This window comes from Mixophyes fleayi, chromosome 8 (genome assembly GCF_038048845.1).
Source record: "Mixophyes fleayi isolate aMixFle1 chromosome 8, aMixFle1.hap1, whole genome shotgun sequence".
NCBI lineage: Eukaryota > Metazoa > Chordata > Amphibia > Anura > Limnodynastidae > Mixophyes > Mixophyes fleayi.
This window is the reverse complement of record NC_134409.1, coordinates 141331297-141354040: the sequence shown is the minus strand read 5'-3', so window position 1 is coordinate 141354040 and position 22744 is coordinate 141331297. Positions and strand designations below refer to the sequence as shown.

The following is a 22744-nucleotide window of genomic DNA, read 5'->3' as shown; positions in this document are numbered from 1 at the left end:
CTTAGTACCAATCACCTGCTGCCCGTCAGCGGCAAGCCCCGCCCTCAGGAAGTGAATGGACCAATCAGAATGTTTGGAAGAAACCACCTATTTCTCGGGCAGAGGTGACATCTGGAGCTGAGTGTTTTCCCCTACAAAGTGGCTGTATCATGGCGGCGGCACAGGTGAGTGTGACTAGGGCCCTGGGTCCATGCAGCTCAAGGCATGGAGGGGGGAGGGACAGCAGTGTGTGAGCTTCCTGCTACCCTCACTGCATCCTGTGGGACTACAAGTCACAGCATGCCCTGCCAGTCAGAGATAGACTTAGTCACTCTGTGGGACTACAAGTCACAGAATGCCCTGCCAGTCAGAGATAGACTTAGTCACTCTGTGGAACTACTAGTCACAGCATGCCCTGCCAGCCAGAGATAGACTTAGTCACTCTGTGGGACTACAAGTCACAGCATGCCCTGCCAGTCAGAGATAGACTTAGTCACTCTGTGGAACTACTAGTCACAGCATGCCCTGCCAGCCGGAGATAGACTTAGTCACTCTGTGGGACTACAAGTCACAGCATGCCCTGCCAGCCAGAGATAGACTTAGTCACTCTGTGGGACTACTAGTCACAGCATGCCCTGCCAGCCGGAGATAGACTTAGTCACTCTGTGGGACTACTAGTCACAGAATGCCCTGCCAGCCAGAGATAGACTTAGTCACTCTGTGGGACTACAAGTCACAGCATGCCCTGCCAGTCAGAGATAGACTTAGTCACTCTGTAGAACTACTAGTCACAGCATGCCCTGCCAGCCAGAGATAGACTTAGTCACTCTGTGGGACTACAAGTCACAGCATGCCCTGCCAGCCAGAGATAGACTTAGTCACTCTGTGGGACTACTAGTCACAGAATGCCCTGCCAGCCAGAGATAGACTTAGTCACTCTGTGGGACTACAAGTCACAGCATGCCCTGCCAGTCAGAGATAGACTTAGTCACTCTGTAGAACTACTAGTCACAGCATGCCCTGCCAGCCGGAGATAGACTTAGTCACTCTGTGGAACTACTAGTCACATCATGCCCTGCCAGCCGGAGATAGACTTAGTCACTCTGTGGGACTACTAGTCACAGCATGCCCTGCCAGCCAGAGATAGACTTAGTCACTCTGTGGGACTACAAGTCACAGCATGCCCTGCCAGCCAGAGATAGACTTAGTCACTCTGTGGGACTACAAGTCATATCATGCCCTGCCAGTCAGAGATAGACTTAGTCACTCTGTGGGACTATAAGTCACAGCATGCCCTGCCAGCCAGAGATAGACTTAGTCACTCTGTGGGACTACAAGTCACAGCATGCCCTGCCAGTCAGAGATAGACTTAGTCACTCTGTGGGACTACTAGTCACAGCATGCCCTGCCAGTCAGAGATAGACTTAGTCACTCTGTGGGACTACTAGTCACAGCATGCCCTGCCAGCCAGAGATAGACTTAGTCACTCTGTGGGACTACAAGTGATATCATGCCCTGCCAGCCAGAGATAGACTTAGTCACTCTGTGGGACTACTAGTCACAGCATGCCCTGCCAGTCAGTGTATCTTGGGACTTGTATTTACACATAAGCAGGTGAGCTACAGGGTGACTAAATTTATGTTTAGTCCCCAGGGAGTGCAGGTGGAACAGGAGCAGAACATGATGATCCAGCATTATATATGGCTGTTATAGGATAATCCCCAGTGACAGCGCCTCATTCATATAATATACAGTGTGTATAAGTGTGTGTGTATGTGTGTATATATATATATATATATATATATATATATATATATATATAATCACACAGACAGTGAGTCATGTATATAATGTACATCAGTGGTCCATGTCCAGCGTATTACAGGTATCTGCTGTTGGTGATAAGTTATGAGTCTGTATCTGCAGCAGATCCAGTGCTATAAACTGGCGTAGAGAGGCCTCACACAATGAACCGATATGCGTAATAAAGCGCTTTCTTTTCCTATCATTGCACATTTCTCTGCCTATAGATGCCCTGTAGATCACATGGAGCCCGCACACTGGATTATTTAGCTCTTTGATATGTATATGAACTTGATGCATCTTTAAAGGGATTTTCCACCTTGACATGACTTTAATTTATAGATTTGTTCACGCCTTCCTGCGACTTGTTGTAAATGTGTTGTTTTTTCCTGTCCATCTGCATTCTGTGCCAGGTCGTTCTGCCATCCATCAGCTGGGAATCTGGTATAATGCCGCTTCCTAGACACATCCATATATAATCCATGTATAACACAGCAGATTGGTGTCATATCCCAGGATAATGCACGTAATATTCTCTGCCTGATGATCTATAGATATGGCTGGAAGTACAGAAATGTATTTAGTGAAAGTCGCAGGACTCCATGTACAAAGTGATACATTAAAGTCATCTGAAGGTGGAAGACAGGTAATGGTCACTATTCAGTCCCGTAATCTGCTCTGTGGGGGCTTCTGTTGGACTCCAGTGTCTGCTGTAGCCTCGGCTGAGCTATGTACTTCACTAGGGGATTAGGAGAGGGGCAGTTCTGTGCTTAGTTCGCTGTGCGCTGAAGTGGCAGATCTTGGCTCATCAACGACATTTCCGGGCAACGTATGATCCAGCATCACAGGTACCGTATCTTCCAAACCTGGACGTCTCGTGCACACTTACTTGTGTTATAGGTCAACTACACCGTGACAGAATGACCCCATAACAATATACTCGGGTGTAGGGCGAATGTGGTGTAGTCCCTATCGGTATCTGTCTGGTGACATTGTGGTGATTAGTCTGGGATACAGTATAATGGGACAGTATAATAGTATAGTACAGTATTACGGTACAGTATAATAGTACAGTACAGTATAATGGTATAGTATAATGGTATAGTACAGTATAATAGTATAGTACAGTATAATGGTATAGTACAGTATAATGGTACAGTATAATGGTATAGTACAGTATAATAGTATAGTACAGTATTACGGTACAGTATAATGGTATAGTACAGTATAATGGTATAGTACAGTATAATGGTACAGTATAATAGTATAGTACAGTATAATGGTATAGTACAGTATAATGGTACAGTATAATGGTATAGTACAGTATAATGGTACAGTATAATAGTATAGTATAGTATAGTACAGTATAATAGTACAGTATAATAGTATAGTACAGTATAATGGTACAGTATAATAGTATAGTACAGTATAATGGTATGGTACAGTATAATGGTATAGTACAGTATAATGGTACAGTATAATAGTATAGTATAGTATAGTACAGTATAATAGTATAGTACAGTATAATGGTACAGTATAATGGTATAGTACAGTATAATAGTATAGTAAAGTATAATGGTACAGTATAATGGTACAGTATAATGGTATGGTACACTATAATGGTACAGTATAATGGTATAGTACAATGGTATAGTACAGTATAATAGTATAGTACAGTATAATGGGACAGTATTTTATTATTATTATTAATATTTATTTATAAGGCGCTACAAGGCATCCGCAGCGCCGTACAGAGACAAACAAAATCACAATACAATGGGAGACAGCACAGTACAGTAAACACAGCAACTCAGTACGCTCAATGCACAGCTAGAGAGGGCGGGGAAGGGGGAGGGAGGATCCGAAAATGACGGGGCCCAAGAAGGGGGGCGTGGAAGACAGGGAGACCCCCAGGGGGGAGGAGGGAGCGAAAGTGGATGTGGGGTGGAGGACCTTTGAGGAGGAGGGCTAAGTAGCTGGAGAGCAGAGTTAGAAGTGGTGGAAACAGGAGGAGAGATGTATAATAGTATAATAGTATAGTACAGTATTACGGTACAGTATAATAGTATAGTACAGTATTACGGTACAGTATAATAGTATAGTACAGTATAATGGTATAGTACAGTATAATGGTACAGTATAATGGTATAGTACAGTATAATAGTATAGTACAGTATAATGGTACAGTATAATGGTATAGTACAGTATAATAGTATAGTACAGTACAGTATAATGGTACAGTATAATGGTATAGTACAGTATAATGGTATAGTACAGTATAATGGTATAGTACAGTATTACGGTACACTATAATAGTATAGTACAGTATAATGGTATAGTATAATAGTATAGTACAGTATAATGGTACAGTATAATGGTATAATACAGTGTAATAGTATAGTACAGTATAATGGTACAGTATAATGGTATAGTACAGTATAATAGTATAGTACAGTATAATGGTACAGTATAAGCCAGGTTCCAGCTGAATGCAGTACATACACTATATAGACAAAAGTATTCAGACACCTGACCATTACACCACCAGGCACTGTAATGACATTCTATACAAACACATATACATTAATATGGAGTTGGTCCCCCTTTTGCAGTGATAACAGCTTCCACTTCTTGGAAGGCTTTCCACAAGATGTTGAGTGTTTCTCTGGGAATTTGTGTCCAATCATTCTGTAGAGCATTTATGAGGTCAGACACTGATGTTGGACGAGAAGACCTGGCTCACAATCTCCACTCCAGTTCATTCCAGGGCCCTGTGGGGACCAGTCAAGTTCTTCCACTCAGAACTCATCAAACCATGTCTTTGTAGTCCTTGCTTTGTGCACTGGGTTCCCCAAACTGCTGCCACAAAGTTGGAAGCATAGCATTGTCCAAAATGACTTGGTATGCTGAAGCATTAAGATTGCCCTTCACTGGAGATAAGGGGTCGAGCCCAAACCCTGAAAAACAGCCCCATACCATTATCCCTCCTCCACCAGACTTCACAGTTGGCATAATGCAGTCAGGCAGGTAACGTTCTCCGGCATCCACCAAATCCAGACCTGCCCATCTGATTGCCAAACAGAGAAGCGCGATTCATCACCCCACAGAACATGTTTCCACTGCTCCACAGTCCAGTGTCAGTGTGCTTTACACCACTCCATCCCACGCTTGGCATTGGTCTTGGTGATGTGAGGCTGCATGCAGCTGCTCGGCCATAGAAACCCATTCTATTAAGCTCCCGCCGCACAGTTTTTGTGGCTGAGTTGCTGTTGTTCCTAAACGCTTTCACTTTCAGATAATATCACTTACAGTTGACCATGGAATATCCAGCAGGGATGAAATTTCACAAACCATCTTATTACAAAGGTGACATCTATCACAGCACCACACATCCTATCACAGCACCACACATCCTATCACAGCACCACACATCCTATCACAGCACCACACATCCTATCACAGCACCACACATCCTATCACAGTACCACACATCCTATCACAGTACCACACATCCTATCACAGTACCACGCTTGGTGTCACTGAGCTCTTCAGAACAACCCATTTTGTATCACAAATGTTTGCAAATGGAGACTGCATGGCTGGTGCTGGATGTTATACACCTCTGGCAACGGGTCTGATTGAATCTCCTCAATTCAATAATTAACAGGTGTTGCCAAATACTTCTGTCCATATAGTGTATGTCTATCCTTGGAGATGTTATTGATCTGCTTAGTGGTGAGATATATATATATAATGAGAGAGAGAGAGAGATTTAGTGTGTGTACAGGTGTGATGGCTTTTTCCTGCTTAGAATTCCGTGCACAAGTTGTATCGGAGACAAAGACCTGAGTTAAGTTTTCACGTTTGATGTGTCTTTGTTTTCAGCTCATCAGTAACCCTAAGGATATTGCCTCCTTGTATCGGGATCTCAGCCAGTATCCATCACTGTCCAATGTGTCTATAGGGCCAGAGGTCACCACCCAGTACGGGGGTAAATACAGCAACATTTACACTGGTAAGTGCCCCAGGCATCCAATGTCTCATATCATGTCTATATGTTGTCTTTACTGTTTTACAGGTAACTTGGTGCAGGACTAGATTACCATTACGTGTCATATGGACACAGCGGGAGTCAGGGAACGCAATCTCACGTCCTGATGGTGCGACCGTATAGAGCAGATTGGTAGAGGAGGATTCTGGGATGGATGTAATGTCCGGTATTGTTAGTACTCGGCGATATTTTATATTGGGTGTAATATTCTACCATCTGCAGAGGTTTCCTCATGTAATGTCCCATTCCCTATGTCCGGAGCATAGCGTCGGGCTGGGGGAAGTGGTTTAATGATTTTCCCTCTGTTGTGTATTCGTCACGGACCGATGAACCTGGATCTCCTCCTGTGTCCTCGGATGAGGCTCTTGGCTGGCTTTGGGTTTATCATCTGTGCACTTTGGAACTGGTTGAGATCCAGACGTTGCAGTGTAGGTGATGGTTGGCCCTGTCCTGCAGGATCTGTTAGTCATTAGGTTGGACAAGTGTAAGGTCCTGCAAGAAATCTGGGGAGGCGGGGGTGTAACCACTTGGGTACTCCCATCGTGTCTGCTCATTTCTTCTATTTGTCAATGTAAAAAGAAAATAAATTGTGTTCGTTGAATACATTTTTTCTGCTTAGAGATTCTCAGAAGAGAAAATGTATTTGAGCTTGCTGCATGCAAGTTCATATAGTCCACTGTGCAATCGCTGCATGCAAGTTCATATAGACCACTGTGCAATCGCTGCATGCAAGTTCATATAGTCCACTGTGCAATCGCTGCATGCAAGTTCATATAGACCACTGTGCAATTGCTGCATGCAAGTTCATATAGAACACTGTGCAATCGCTGCATGCAAGTTCATATAGAACACTGTGCAATCGCTGCATGCAAGTTCATATAGTCCACTGTGCAATTGCTGCATGCAAGTTAATATAGACCACTGTGCAATCGCTGCATGCAAGTTCATATAGTCCACTGTGCAATCGCTGCATGCAAGTTCATATAGACCACTGTGCAATTGCTGCATGCAAGTTCATATAGACCACTGTGCAATCGCTGCATGCAAGTTCATATAGACCACTGTGCAATTGCTGCATGCAAGTTCATATAGACCACTGTGCAATTGCTGCATGCAAGTTCATATAGACCACTGTGCAATTGCTGCATGCAAGTTCATATAGTCCACTGTGCAATCGCTGCATGCAAGTTCATATAGTCCACTGTGCAATCGCTGCATGCAAGTTCATATAGACCACTGTGCAATCGCTGCATGCAAGTTCATATAGTCCACTGTGCAATTGCTGCATGCAAGTTAATATAGACCACTGTGCAATCGCTGCATGCAAGTTCATATAGTCCACTGTGCAATCGCTGCATGCAAGTTCATATAGACCACTGTGCAATTGCTGCATGCAAGTTCATATAGACCACTGTGCAATCGCTGCATGCAAGTTCATATAGACCACTGTGCAATCGTTGCATGCAAGTTCATATAGACCACTGTGCAATTGCTGCATGCAAGTTCATATAGACCACTGTGCAATTGCTGCATGCAAGTTCATATAGTCCACTGTGCAATCGCTGCATGCAAGTTCATATAGTCCACTGTGCAATCGCTGCATGCAAGTTCATATAGACCACTGTGCAATCGCTGCATGCAAGTTCATATAGTCCACTGTGCAATCGCTGCATGCAAGTTCATATAGTCCACTGTGCAGTTGGACATCTATTTTGTGTGTTGGTTGTTTGTCTGATTAAAATCCTCTGTGGTCTACTTCTGACATGTAATAAGCTGTTCACCAGCCTCAGGGCACCGTTATTCCTCCAATCTTCTCTTCCAGAGTGGTCACAGAGAGATCTAGATCGGAATGAACAAATTAAGTTTTGCCGGCAATATATCGTCTTCCATGACAACAACACTGTTGTGTACTCCGGCGCTTGTGGAAATGGAAGTGAGATCAAAGGAGAGTAAGTACATCCCGGACCCTCACACCCTGGGACCTATTAGAGGGGCTGGGGAGGAAGAACGGAGACTGACCCTGGGGAACTGGAGAGATGATAATGGTGACACACAGTCTCTGTATCTTTCCACAGACTCATCAGCAGCGAGTCCCCCTCAGGAGCCCTTAAGGCCGTTCTGCGGGAAAGCAAGAACAAGACGGGGGAAGTTACCCAGTTTCTGGAGGTGAGAGGGGTTCTGTGGGTGTCTGTAAGTTACAGGAAAAGCTCTGATGTCACCGACCATCTCTGATCTTCACTCGCCAGGTCTGGGACAGACATCGTAAGGTAAAGAGCATCAACCTGACGGCTCTAGAGAAACATGGGAAGGTGTATGAGGATGGTGAGTGGTTCATACATTACTACTAGAGCAATTACAGTACTTCCCAGGCCAGTGAGATCAGGTCCTATGTGATAGAAGAGGTCCGTACTGGTGTCTGTACGTATCCAGCTCTTCTCTATCTTCCCCAACTCCGCACCAGCCTGCAGATCAGTCTCCTGTTCTCCCCTTTATTCCGCAGAGCAATTTGGGTGTCTATCCTGGTCTCATTCAGAGTCCCATCTGCTGTACATTGCTGAGAAGAAGAGACCCAAAACCAAGTCCTTTTTCGAGGTGTCAGCCGGAGATCTCACAGCCACTGAGGATGAAGCCAGTAAACCAGTCCAGGTGATTATAGGATCCCAAGTGGGAGGACATTATAGTATTATTATTATCCAACAACGCACCATTCATTGTATAACCTGCTTCATTCTGTGTACTTGTTCTGTTCATGATGGCATTACACCAGGCGTATGTGCCGTTACCCTGAGTGCCGTTACCCTGAGTGCCGTTACCCTGAGTGCCGTTACCCTGAGTGCCGTTACCCTGAGTGCCGTTACCCTGAGTGCCGTTACCCTGAGTGCCGTTACCCTGAGTCCCGTGTGTTTTGCAGGGGGATCAGTTTGTGCTACATGAGGACTGGGGAGAGGGACTCGTGAAGAAGAGCGTCCCTGCGCTGTGTGTGCTGGACATTGAGAGCGGTAACATTTCCGTCCTGGAGGGGATACCTGAGCACGTGTCTCCGGGACAGGTGAGCTCTTACTCCAGCCCCGCTCTTAATACTACTCCCTACTGCTCAATTAATACTTCTCCACCGTCCTCCTTTACCTGGCAGGCGTTCTGGTCCCCGGATGATACCGGTGTGGTGTTTGTGGGGTGGTGGCACAGCCCCTTCCGCGTGGGCCTGAAGTATTGCGCTAACAGAAGGTAAATTTTACTTTGCCCCCGAGCTCCATCATCTCCGTACAAAGCGCAGGAGCCGTGATTTCCTTATTGACTCTGCTCCTTCTGCTCCCAGATCTGCCTTGTTCTTTGTGGACCTGACCGGAGGGAAATGTGGTGAGTTGGATCTGTGTTACCCCCCCCCCCCCTTCCCAGCCTGTCTGGTGTACTCCTGTGTATACACAGTATTAGTGTCCGGGGGTATTATACCATCACCCCCCCCCTCCAGCCTGCCCGCTGTACTCCTGTATATACAGTATTAGTGTCCGGGGGTATTATACCATCACTCCCCCCCCCCCCCCAGCCTGCCCGCTGTACTCCTGTATATACAGTATTAGTGCCCGGGGGTATTATACCATCACTCCCCCCCCAGCCTGCCCGCTGTACTCCTGTATATACAGTATTAGTGCCCGGGGGTATTATACCATCACTCCTCCCCCCTCCCCCCCCAGCCTGCCCGGTGTACTCCTGTATACACAGTATTAGTGTCCGGGGGTATTATACCATCACTCCTCCCCCCTCCCCCCCCCAGCCTGCCCGGTGTACTCCTGTATATACAGTATTAGTGCCCGGGGGTATTATACCATCGCCCCCACCCCCCACCCCCCAGCCTGCCCGCTGTACTCCTGTGTATACAGTATTAGTGCCCGGGGGGTATTATACCATCACTCCCCCCCCCCCCCCCCCCCAGCCTGCCCGCTGTACTCCTGTATATACAGTATTAGTGTCCGGGGGTATTATACCATCACTCCCTCCCCCCCCCCCCCCCCCAGCCTGCCCGCTGTACTCCTGTATATACAGTATTAGTGTCCGGGGGGTATTATACCATCACTCCCCCCCCCCCCCCCCCTTCCCCAGCCTGCCCGATGTACTCCTGTATATACAGTATTAGTGCCCGGGGGTATTATACCATCACTCCTCCCCCCTCCCCCCCCAGCCTGCCTGCTGTACTCCTGTATATACAGTATTAGTGTCCGGGGGTATTATACCATCACTCCCCCCCCCCCCCTTCCCCAGCCTGCCCGCTGTACTCCTGTGTATACAGTATTAGTGTCCGGGGGTATTATACCATAACCCCCCCCCAGCCTGCCCGCTGTACTCCTGTATATACAGTATTAGTGTCCGGGGGTATTATACCATCACCCCCCCCCCCTCCAGCCTGCCCGCTGTACTCCTGTATATACAGTATTAGTGTCCGGGGGTATTATACCATCACTCCCCCCCCCCCTTCCCCAGCCTGCCCGCTGTACTCCTGTGTATACAGTATTAGTGTCCGGGGGTATTATACCATAACCCCCCCCCAGCCTGCCCGCTGTACTCCTGTATATACAGTATTAGTGTCCGGGGGTATTATACCATCACCCCCCCCCCTCCAGCCTGCCCGCTGTACTCCTGTATATACAGTATTAGTGCCCGGGGGTATTATACCATCACTCCCCCCCCAGCCTGCCCGCTGTACTCCTGTATACACAGTATTAGTGTCCGGGGGTATTATACCATCGCCCCCACCCCCCCCCCCCCCCCCCAGCCTGCCCGCTGTACTCCTGTGTATACAGTATTAGTGTCCGGGGGTATTATACCATCACTCCCCCCCCCCCCCCCATATCATCACCCCCCCCCCAGCCTGCCCGCTGTACTCCTGTATATACAGTATTAGTGTCCGGGGGTATTATACCATCGCCCCCCCCTCCCCCCCCAGCCTGCCCGCTGTACTCCTGTATATACAGTATTAGTGTCTGGCTGTATTATACACAGTACAAACGTTATAGATCTGAGAATGGGATCACAATCTGTCTCTTCCAGAACCGCTCTCCACCGATTCCTGCTCGGTCTTCTCTCCGCGGCTGAGCCCAGATAAGTGCCGCATTGTGTACCTGAAGTGTGAGATGTTTGGTCCTCACCAGCAGTGCTGCCAGCTGCTAATGGTTGGTGCCTCTTGCTTCACGTTCCTCTGTTCTGTGCCATCCCCTGGGGGGCGGTTACATTAATATTGTTCCCTGTTGTCCGGGGGGGGGGGGGGTTTTCAAACGATGGGAAGCGATAGAGGTTATTGTGCACAGCTGTCATCTATAATGTTATTATGTGTATATAGGGACCGTCCATGCGGCTGTGTGACAGTATGACATTATACTTTATTTCAGTATGATTGGTACACCAAGGTGACCTCTACAGTGGTGCATACTGTGGCCAGATCCCTAGATGGTGAGTAATTACTGCACGCGTTTCACCTCTATGATGATGATCCACGCGCTCTGATCAGTCTGTTCTGCATCCGACTGACCGCTCTGGAGTGCAGCGTCTTCTAGTAGCTGCTGATTGTGTATCTTGTACCTGTCTCCTGAAGACTCCGGCTAGAATCTAATCCTGTTACTATGTCTGTTTCAGGGCAGTTTGAGGGTATTTACACGTCGCTGCTGGCGTTATTCTGCTGGTCAGCAGACAGTCAGAGAGTAATCGTGGACACAACACTGCGCAGTCAGCAGGTAAGAGGTATAGACCAGTTGTGACATCTCTGTGTCGCCTCCATCCATCTGTGCACCCAGTAATGTAGCACTCGCTCTTGTGAGTGCTCCAGAAAAGTGCACCGTAGCGCCCCCTGCTCCACCCTCCACGTACGGCACATTGCACCGTGGCGCCCCCTGCTCCACCCTCCGCGTACGGCACATTGCACCGTGGCGCCCCCTGCTCCACCCTCCGTGTACGGCACATTGCACCGTGGCGCCCCCTGCTCCAACCTCCGTGTACGGCACATTGCACCGTGGCGCCCCCTGCTCCAACCTCCGTGTACGGCACATTGCCCCGTGGCGCCTACTGCTCCACCCTCCGTGTACGGCATATTGCACCGTGGCGTCCCCTGCTCCACCCTCCGTGTACGGCACATTGCCCCGTGGCGCCCCCTGCTCCACCCTCCGTGTACGGCACATTGCCCCGTGGCGCCCCCTGCTCCACCCTCCGTGTACGGCACATTGCCCCGTGGCGCCCCCTGCTCCACCCTCCGTGTACGGCACATTGCACCGTAGCGCCCCCTGCTCCACCCTCCGCGTACGGCACATTGCACCGTGGCGTCCCCTGCTCCACCCTCCGCGTACGGCACATTGCACCGTGGCGCCCCCTGCTCCACCCTCCGTGTACGGCACATTGCACCGTGGCGCCCCCTGCTCCAACCTCCTGTACGGCACATTGCACCGTGGCGCCCCCTGCTCCAACCTCCGTGTACGGCACATTGCCCCGTGGCGCCTACTGCTCCACCCTCCGTGTACGGCACATTGCACCGTGGCGCCCCCTGCTCCACCCTCCGTGTACGGCACATTGCACCGTGGCGTCCCCTGCTCCACCCTCCGTGTACGGCACATTGCACCGTGGCGTCCCCTGCTCCACCCTCCGTGTACGGCACATTGCCCCGTGGCGCCCCCTGCTCCACCTTCCGCGTACGGCACATTGCACCGTGGCGCCCCCTGCTCCACCTTCCGCGTACGGCACATTGCCCCGTGGCGCCCCCTGCTCCACCCTCCGTGTACGGCACATTGCACCGTGGCGCCCCCTGCTCCACCTTCCGCGTACGGCACATTGCCCCGTGGCGCCCCCTGCTCCACCTTCCGCGTACGGCACATTGCACCGTGGCGCCCCCTGCTCCACCCTCCACGTACAGTACATCCGTCTGGTCGGTTCATGCTGGTTCTCTTCTCAGACATTTGAGATTACATTTATTGCTGTAAACTAGCGGGGACCAGACAATGCTGGAAGGTAACGTTCTGACCCCTCTCTGTCACCATCACAGATCCTGATTGCAGTGGATACAATGACGGGGAAAGTGACTCCTCTCCAGTGTAAAGGTTGTTACTGTAACGTGGGAGTGATTGTTCTGTGTTATTACTGCTCCGTGTTCTGTAATGAATTCTTGTTATTATTATCCTTTATTATAAGGGGAAACATATTCAACTGTTTTGTTATTTTCATACACATCAATCCCTGCCCCAGTGGAGCTTACAATCTAATTCTCTGTACACACATCAGATTAGTCAGAAGTCAGCAGTGACTGTGGGAGAAAATCTGAGCAGCCGGATGAACGCAGCGAAAATAACTTTATACCGAGAGATTAATGTGGTTTATTTTATTGTTTTAAAGTTTATTTATTGAAGAAACAAATAGATATAATACAACAATGAGCAAGTTATATATTCCACATTATTATATAGGTAACTGGGATAGGAGGAGAGAGGCGGGTGGTGCTCAGGAACAGGCGCACAGCAGGCTAACGGGCGCACAGCAGGCTAACGGGCGCACAGCAGGCTAACAGGCGCACAGCAGGGTAACAGGCGCACAGCAGGGTAACGGGCGCACAGCAGGCGCACAGCAGGCTAACGGGCGCACAGCAGGGTAACGGGCGCACAGCAGGCGCACAGCAGGGTAACGGGCGCACAGCAGGGTAACGGGCGCACAGCAGGCTAACGGGCGCACAGCAGGGTAACAGGCGCACAGCAGGGTAACAGGCGCACAGCAGGGTAACAGGCGCACAGCAGGGTAACGGGCGCACAGCAGGGTAACGGGCGCACAGCAGGGTAACGGGCGCACAGCAGGCGCACAGCAGGGTAACGGGCACACAGCAGGCGCACAGCAGGGTAACGGGCGCACAGCAGGCGCACAGCAGGCTAACGGGCGCTAACGGGCGCACAGCAGGCTAACGGGCGCACAGCAGGCTAACGGGCGCACAGCAGGCTAACGGGCGCACAGCAGGCTAACGGGCGCACAGCAGGGTAACGGGCGCACAGCAGGCTAACAGGCGCACAGCAGGCTAACAGGCGCTATACTAACAATAACACAATATAAGTAATGGCAAAGAGAGGTCTAATATAGTTCTAGACCATCAAGAGATTTAAAACAACTAGTGTGGTTTATTCAACGTACATTGTCACAGAGAGACAAGCGATGGGGAAAGAGTGAAAGTAAACCAGCCGGACAATAGACCGGAAAATAAAAACTTCTCTCATAACTAGGAAGGTCCAGGAACCTATTTAATTCTCGGACTCTTCCTACAAAGGATACGGCTGGATACTGATATGAGCCCAAACTTTAATTTTCATATTAAAATGAAGCAGGAGGGTCCTAGGGGTAATTCTAGCTTCTGTCAGTGATCATATTACAATCACAAGAGAAATCGAGATTCATAATAAAAACGAGGTTGAATTGGAACTTTCCTTTAGAAATGCTGGAAATAAGATGCGATATCCGTATCCCTGAATCCTTTATAGGGGAACTGAACATAACTCAGATGTGGGTTGAAGTTGATGAGTAATAATCTGTATAATTTATGGACCTGGATCCTCAGATTTCGGGGGGAGTGTTGTTCATCTTCTCATTGACTAACACCCAACTCACTTTACTTCACCTTCATCTACTTTCGCTATAAATAAAGATAATGATAATTATTTCTTTCCATCCAGAGGCCTCACAGGGCAGCTGGAAGTTAATGGCCATTGACCGCGACCTCATGGTTGTCCGATATTCCTCTCCAAGTTGTCCTCCGACTGTGGTGAGTGATGTGAGTCCGTCTGTCCTTCAGTCCGTCTCCGCCCTCCCTCTGTCTTATAAGGACTCTCGCCCTCTCTGCAGAAAGTGGGCTTCCTGCCGCCCAGCAATAGTGAGGAAGAGATCACCTGGGTGTCCTTAGAGGAGGAAAACTCCATTGTGGAGATAGACTGGAGTTATAGGACCCATAAGCCCCCCCCGGAGGAGGAGAATCCCCAATATCGTAAGTAGAAGGCTTAGAAATAAAGGAGCCGGTACCATATATGTTGGATGTATACAATACGCAGTGCTAGAAAGTCATCTGTTCCCCCAACAGCCCCTTTATAATGTAAACATCAGGTCACGTCGTCCCAAGCTGTGTGACGCTCTAATCCGCAGAGCTTGCACTTGGCACTGGACCAGGGTGTATATATGTGTATGTATTATATACCTCCAGCCCTATGTGTAACCTGTGACCCCGACTGGTTGTACCTTTAGTTCAATAAGAGGATTAGAGGAAGCAGCAGTCATTCCAGAGAGATCAAACATGGCGCCTCAAATTAGCATGAATGTCTTCCTGCCTCGTGCTCCCCGGGGCGCCCGCCTTCTTCTCCGCTGGTTCCTCCTATTAATTCACTGACCCTGTACAATCTGCAGATAATATCAGAAATGATTTTGGGATTTTCCTGGTTTGACTTATTGGAGGATTATTTTACTCACTATTCCAGGACCACAATGAGGATGATCAGTCAGGATTCTTTATTAAATCACAAAACTGTTATCACCCACTTCATGATATCCCATTTCAGGGTACACGTTCTATACTTGTACTTTTATTTCATTTGTTCAGAGTGTAATATATTAATATTATCAGATTTTTATACTGTATCCAACGATGAGCAAAATGTTTCATATAAATTATAACTTGGTATGAACAGAACTCACACTGAGCTTTGACACTTGTCCATTTTCTGATTGTAGCTGATCTTCAGTTTGAGTCCATCTTGCTGAAGCCCCGGAACACCCCCAAGGAGGGGCGGATCCCATTGGTGGTCTACCCTCATGGTACGTTCCTGGTCCCGTGTCCTGTTCTTGTGATCTGTCTCTGTGTCACAGTGTTATCTCCTCACAGGGGGGCCACACTCCTCGTTTGTCAGCGAGTGGATGCTGTTCCCGGCTGTGCTGTGTAAGATGGGCTTCGCGGTACAGTTAGGTGAGAGCCGCGCTATAGGTTAACGGGGCTCCGGGCTGTGGGGCCGCTCATTAGGTCAATGTTTAGTTTTTTCTATGAATTGTAGTGAATTATCGAGGATCCCTGGGATTTGGACAGGACGGCATCTTGTGTCTGCCGGGAAAAGTTGGAGATCAAGATGTAAAAGATGTCCAGGTAATGTTACATGTCTGTGGTTGTCTGTGTGTGCCATTCTGGCGTGTTACATGTCTGTGGTTGTCTGTGTGGTCCATTCTGGCGTGTTACATGTCTGTGGTTGTCTGTGTGTTCCATTCTGGCGTGTTACATGTCTGTGTGGTCCATTCTGGCGTGTTACATGTCTGTGGTTGTCTGTGTGTTCCATTCTGGCATGTGACATGTCTGTGGTTGTCTGTGTGTTCCATTCTGGCGTGTGACATGTCTGTGGTTGTCTGTGTGTTCCATTCTGGCGTGTGACATGTCTGTGGTTGTCTGTGTGTTCCATTCTGGCGTGTTACATGTCTGTGGTTGTCTGTGTGTTCCATTCAGGCGTGTTACATGTCTGTGGTTGTCTGTGTGTTCCATTCTGGCGTGTTACATGCCTGTGGTTGTCTGTGTGTTCCATTCTGGTGTGTTACATGTCTGTGGTTGTCTGTGTGTTCCATTCTGGCGTGTTACATGCCTGTGGTTGTCTGTGTGTTCCATTCTGGCGTGTTACATGTCTGTGGTTGTCTGTGTGTTCCATTCTGGCGTGTTACATGTCTGTGGTTGTCTGTGTGTTCCATTCTGGCGTGTTACATGTCTGTGGTTGTCTGTGTGTTCCATTCTGGCGTGTTACATGCCTGTGGTTGTCTGTGTGTTCCATTCTGGCGTGTTACATGTCTGTGGTTGTCTGTGTGTTCCATTCTGGCGTGTTACATGTCTGTGGTTGTCTGTGTGTTCCATTCTGGCGTGTTACATGCCTGTGGTTGTCTGTGTGTTCCATTCTGGCGTGTTACATGCCTGTGGTTGTCTGTGTGTTCCATTCTGGCGTGTGACATGTCTGTGGTTGTCTGTGTGTGCCATTCTGGCGTGTTACATGTCTGTGGTTGTCTGTGTGTTCCATTCAGGCGTGTTACATGTCTGTGGTTGTCTGTGTGTTCCATTCTGGCGTGTGACATGTCTGTGGTTGTCTGTGTGTTCCATTCTGGCGTGTTACATGCCTGTGGTTGTCTGTGTGTTCCATTCTGGCGTGTTACATGCTTGTGGTTGTCTGTGTGTTCCATTCTGGCGTGTTACATGTCTGTGGTTGTCTGTGTGTTCCATTCTGGCGTGTTACATGCCTGTGGTTGTCTGTGTGTTCCATTCTGGCGTGTTACATGTCTGTGGTTGTCTGTGTGTTCCATTCTGGCGTGTGACATGTCTGTGGTTGTCTGTGTGTTCCATTCTGGCGTGTGACATGTCTGTGGTTGTCTGTGTGTTCCATTCTGGCGTGTTGCATTCAGAATCTCTGATCATGTTTACTGTAAGCCAAAACTTTATATCATGGCACGGAGGGTATCATTATACATATCTATACAGGGTGCAGAGGGGTTAGCATTGTTGCCTCACAGCACTGGGGCCATGGGATCTAGTTCAATCACAGACCTGTCTGTGTGGAGTTTGTATGTTCCACCCATGTGTTTTTTCAGAGTCCAAAAACATAGTAGTAGATTCATTGGCGTCAGATGAACGTAACCCTAGTGTGTGTGGCAGCTGGTGCAGGTACTGGTGGGAATTATTTAATATTCTTTGTACAGCGCTATATAAAAGGACAATACAAGCTCTAGTGGTGGCGCTGCGTCTGGTTTATTCCATGTTCCGCCACTGGATGGCAGTGTCACACATTACTGCGTCATTCTCCTCGTACAGACGGCGGTTCTGCAGCTTCTGCAGGCGGAGGCCATAGATCCACACCAAGTGGTACTGTGTGGGGGGTCACATGGAGGTTTTCTGTCGTGCCATCTGATTGGACAGTACCCGGATTTCTACAAAGCCTGTATTGTCCGGAACCCGGTAATCAACATCGCAGCGATGTCTGGATCCTCCGATATCCCAGACTGGTGAGACCCTCAGCTGTATCAGACACTGTGTCTTTCTCATGCTCTTATATTATAATTATGTCATTATTATACTATGTAATATACCATTATTATACTGTCATTATTATTACACTATATAGGCCCGCTCTCATTAATATTATGCTATGTCATATACTACTATATACTAATATTATTATTACACCTTCCCCGTCTTCTCTCCCACCAGGTGCCACGTGGAGACTGGCCTAACGTACTCGTATCAGACTCTCCCTGTTCCTGCTCAATATGAAGATATGTTAAATAAATCCCCCATCATCTATGTTTCTAAGGTGCTTATACATTTCCCTTTTTTTAAAAAAATAAAAGGTTTGATTGACATATTGCAGTAAAATAAAATGTCTTATATAAGATACTATAGCACAGCGCCCCCCAATGGCTGCATATGGACAAATGGCTGCTTAGAGTCCGGCCTCTGGCAGATATCTGACATCAATAACAGCTGTGACTTTAAGGTGGGTGTTGGTGGGGGCCACATGACTTACGTCAGTGGGCGGGCTTTAACGATAGGGGGGGTCCTCACACCGTAGTCAGTAGGCGGGTTCTCGTGTCCATATTCATCTCACCTGCTGGGTACTAGTCTTGGTCACCTGGGATGGTTTGGGGACTAATGACTCGATCACTGTTGTCCTACACTCAGGTAAAGACCCCCGTCCTCCTGATGCTCGGGGAAGAGGACAGGCGGGTGCCCAACACGCAGGGTCTGGAGTATTACAAGGCGCTGAGAGCTCACGGTGTGCCCGCCAGGTATGTACCCACTAGCGTACGATATGCATTCACCAGAACCCCCTCCCCAATACACCAATAGCATCTAACATGGCGCTATTGTCGCCCCCAGGTTACTCTGGTATCCCGGAAACAACCACGCGTTATCTAAGGTGGACGCCGAATCAGACGGCTTCATGAATATTGCACTGTGGATCCTGAAACATCTCAGACAGTGACCCCCGGTCTGGTGTCTGTATCATGGTCTTATGTTCCAGCACTGCCCCAATATATAGGATAATATAACCTGTAATGTTTGTTTATAAGGCTGTTAGGAGTGATGGGAAGGGACACGTATAATAGTCTTATAATCTGCATTATGTGTAATGTTATTCTGATACAGTGATGACATCATAGAGCACAGATTATACATGGGATAATACACCTACCTACTATAAATTATATGGATATTACAAGTCAGGTCTGTGACCATGTAGCACAAGGCTTTTATATAGGTCACATACATCCATAAATTACAGTAGGGAGTGAATTATTCCTTATATAATATACATGTTAAGGTAAAACTCACTGTATACAGATTTTAGATACCGGAGTTTAAACTTAGCATCCCTTGTGTATTATACAGATATTAGATACTGGAGTTTATATACATATTACTTTACACAAGGTTATTATGTCAGTGATAGAACGGTTACTAATTAATAGAGGATGCTGCAGTTTTCTGGATGACTTCGGAGTAATTACCGGCCACTCGGTGGGATAACCGCCATTGTCTTAGCTTCATTTATTAGTGTGGTAGAACCGGCTGCCGCTGCCTGGTACCTAGACACAGAGCGGTCCTTACATGTAGAATGCAGCGGTTACTGGACGCCCAGACCTGCTCCACGCTGAGCTCTGGTGCACTCTGTACATTGCTGACGCTCTTCGCTCTGTTTTATGTGCTCTTTACCAGCCGCAGCTTCTCCCCTGGCAGGAGTGGTCATCTGAGTGGTATCAGAAGACCCCGTTCACATATCAAACCTGAAGGGGGTGACTGATCCCACAATCTGCGGTAAATGGCAGGAAGACATATTGGGGTCACACAACTACGCTGATTGCTATGAACACTCTGATTTCCTCTCTTATCGCTGTCTCCTTTTTCTAACTCTTACAAAGCAATAAATTGTCATCCTGTATTACTCTGTATATTGGTATGTGATTTACAAGATGAGTTATCACAAATAACTTGTGGTGAGACAAAGACATATACACTACATGGCCAAAATGATAAGGACACCCCTCTAAGTACAGCCACACACATTGCTAACAGGTGGATAGGATGCAGCATACAGCCATGTAGTCTCCATAGACAGACATTAGCAGTAGGACGAGTCGTACTGAAGAGCTCACTGACTAGGAGGCCACCTACGTCTGCACTACTAGAGCTGCGCCGGTCAACTGGAAGTGCTGTTATTGAAAAGTGGAGATGTCTATGCGCGAAAATTGTTCAATCCGATGCAGTAGGCCACACAAGGTCACAGAACGGGACCTCCGCCTGTTGAAGCGTGTAGCATGTAAAAGTAGTCTATCCTCATTTGAAATACTCACTACCAAGTTCTATATTGCCTCTGAAAGCAACGTCGGCACAAGAAATGTTGGTCAGGAGCTTCATGGATTGTGTATCCTTGGCCAATCAGCGGCATGCAAACCTTGGCTCACCATGCACAATGCCATTGGACCCTGGGGCAGTGGAAACGTGTTTGCTGGAATGATCAGTCTGGTGGAGGAATCTGGGTTTGGCAGATGCCAGAAGAATGCTTCTTGCATGACTCTATAATGCAAACTGTTCAGTTTGATGGAGGAGGGATAATGAGCTGGGCCTCTTGGCTCCAGTGAATAGAAATCTTAATACTACAACATACAATGACATTCTAGAGAATTGTGTGCAGCAGTTGGAGGAAACCCCTTTCCTGTTTGAGCAGGACCATGCTCCCCCTGTTCAAAAACTAAGGTCCATGAAAACCTTGCAGACAGATTCAGGAAAGAGTTTTTTGAGAATGACTGAGGAGCAGCAGACGGCTGTCGAATTCTTCCATGGGACCTTGTTCAGCCAGAACCATATCTCCGGTAGTAGGGTAAGGACAGCCTATGGCTTTATCTCTGCAGCAGATTCACAATTTAAGAATCACCTACCTATCCTTCCTTTTCAGCCAGAAGTTAGATGCCATGAATTGGAAGCTGGCAGAGGGGTCTCCACTTAACATAAGGAATGAGAACTTTTCACCATTAGGCTCAGTTTTGGGGAAGCCAGGTAGAGGTAAGAAGATCATACCATGCCTGCAGAGCAAGAGACTTCAGGGCACATCCTAAATACCCCTCACAATTAGGACAATATCAGCCAGTAGGAGAAAGTATTGTTCTGTTCAAATCAGTCTGGGCCTGATCTACTGGGGACTTGTGGGTTCAACAGATTATCAAACAGCTTTTATTCCCTAGAGTTCATGGTAGTCAAATTTTTAGCATCTTAAACTCCAGAGGGGAAAAGACGGCGGCGGTCGGAGAGCATGGGGGTACACCTAAAGAACAGTCATTTCAGAGGTAGCCCAAGCAGAATCGGGAACAAGTTTTTATTGCCACCTGTTCTGTACAAAAAGGTAATCTGGGGGTTCAGGATTTTGGGTATATCTACAGGTTCATCAAAGAACAACATATTCAGAAGGAGCCCATCAGGTGTGTCCTGGCTCCCAGAGAACTAGACTTTTATATATACAGATAATCTGTAGAGATCAAAGCCAATATGAAGGTCCAGAGGAATGTGATCTGGAGGGAAGTTGTGAACTGTCCACTGCAACAAAGCAGTCTGAGTGGGGGAGGAATATTCAGCAGCATGGACACAAAGATGATGCCCAAATGTGTTTGTTGAACAACAGATGCTGGCCAGGGGGGCTGAGGGTACACCTAGAGGAGACATTAGACTAATGAAGTTTGAGTAGGGACAACATGATCTATCTTCAACTGTACTGGAGAGGAGGGCAGTCTGGCAGGGGATCCAGGCATTGCAGCCACAGAATAATCTCAGCTACCATCAGACAACAGGATGAGGGTGTCTTTCATCAACAGTCGGGATGGCAACAAAAGGTAACCGTAATATCTACACTTCATGCGGCTGTGAGGGACTAGATGGCAGGAACTAGATCTATCCAGGAGAACAGGACCTATAATGAAATCTTTCAATTCATAGTCATCAAACACAGGAGACCTCGATTAGACATCTTCACTACAGAAGTAAAGTGTCCAGCAGTACAGAACGTGGACTCACTGACGGGGCCCTGGAAATTCAGACTGAGGGTTGGTCTTTCCTCCGCTGCCTCTAGTAGAAACACTACCAGCAATGATCAAGCAGGAGAAGGTGGCGATGCCACGGAGCGCATGGCTCTGTCAGACACTACATGTAGCAGAAGAGCCCCGTCTGCTAGACCAGGTCTAATAATGCAGGGTCCAGTAAGTAACCTGCACCCCCAGAGTCTGTGGATATGGAGGTTTCACAGAACAAAGGTTTCTAAAAGGGGCCATTTATACTCCAGGAAGACAAGAAACCAACCACTTCAGCTCTTTATAATGGAATCTACAAAATGTTTTTCTTCCGGTGTCTTAGGAACAACAAAACATTGCTTCTTGAATTGTACAATAGTGTTGGCTCTTGCTGCTCAAAGTCCAAGTTTCAGCTCTAAGCTCCTTTTTTTAGGGGGCAAACTTAGCACAAGACAAACTAATAGCAAGATTACTGCAGTTAGACATTAGGCCTTTGGTAGCCAATTGGCATCTGAACTTAGTGATTAGAGCAGATTATCTTCCCTACAGAAATTTTGTATTGGAAAGCTTCATGTACTATTATTTGAACATATTAAGGGATAAATTACTTTCGGTAAGAACTGAAATTAGGTTTCTAAGTTTCATACAAATCCGAAATTACTTTTGTCCCAATCACAAAAGAAAAGGGCTTTTCCCACCATAGGTTTTAGTAAGAGCACTTTATAGACCTGGGCAAGACCAAATCATGAAGCCAGACTGAAACAATGTTTGTTGTACAAGAAGGAACTTGTAAGGGAGACCCTCACTGTAAGAGTCGCCCAGCACGGCGGTCTAGCAATTGTA

At 47.7% G+C, this 22744-nt stretch overlaps 1 protein-coding gene across 1 annotated transcript; it reads left to right on the top strand.

Moving 5' to 3' along the window:
• Nucleotides 1-41: 41 nt before the first annotated feature.
• Nucleotides 42-19785, top strand: APEH (acylaminoacyl-peptide hydrolase). Its single transcript, XM_075183911.1, has 22 exons — nt 42-164; nt 5668-5797; nt 7656-7782; nt 7909-7999; nt 8080-8155; nt 8334-8479; nt 8745-8882; nt 8967-9058; nt 9150-9190; nt 10877-10998; nt 11215-11275; nt 11459-11556; nt 12852-12906; nt 14515-14603; nt 14684-14822; nt 15560-15643; nt 15711-15791; nt 15877-15965; nt 17658-17848; nt 18054-18156; nt 18525-18631; nt 18723-19785. The coding sequence occupies exons 1-22, from the start codon at nt 150-152 to the stop codon at nt 18826-18828; spliced, it is 2181 nt and encodes a 726-aa protein (XP_075040012.1). The 5' UTR covers nt 42-149; the 3' UTR covers nt 18829-19785.
• Nucleotides 19786-22744: the final 2959 nt, after the last annotated feature.

Coding starts and splice junctions, on each gene's coding strand:
- APEH (XM_075183911.1), top strand. Junction 11,557..12,851: donor CAACACTGCGCAGTCAGCAG/GTAAGAGGTATA, acceptor TCACCATCACAG/ATCCTGATTGCAGTGGATAC. Junction 14,823..15,559: donor GGAGGAGAATCCCCAATATC/GTAAGTAGAAGG, acceptor TTCTGATTGTAG/CTGATCTTCAGTTTGAGTCC.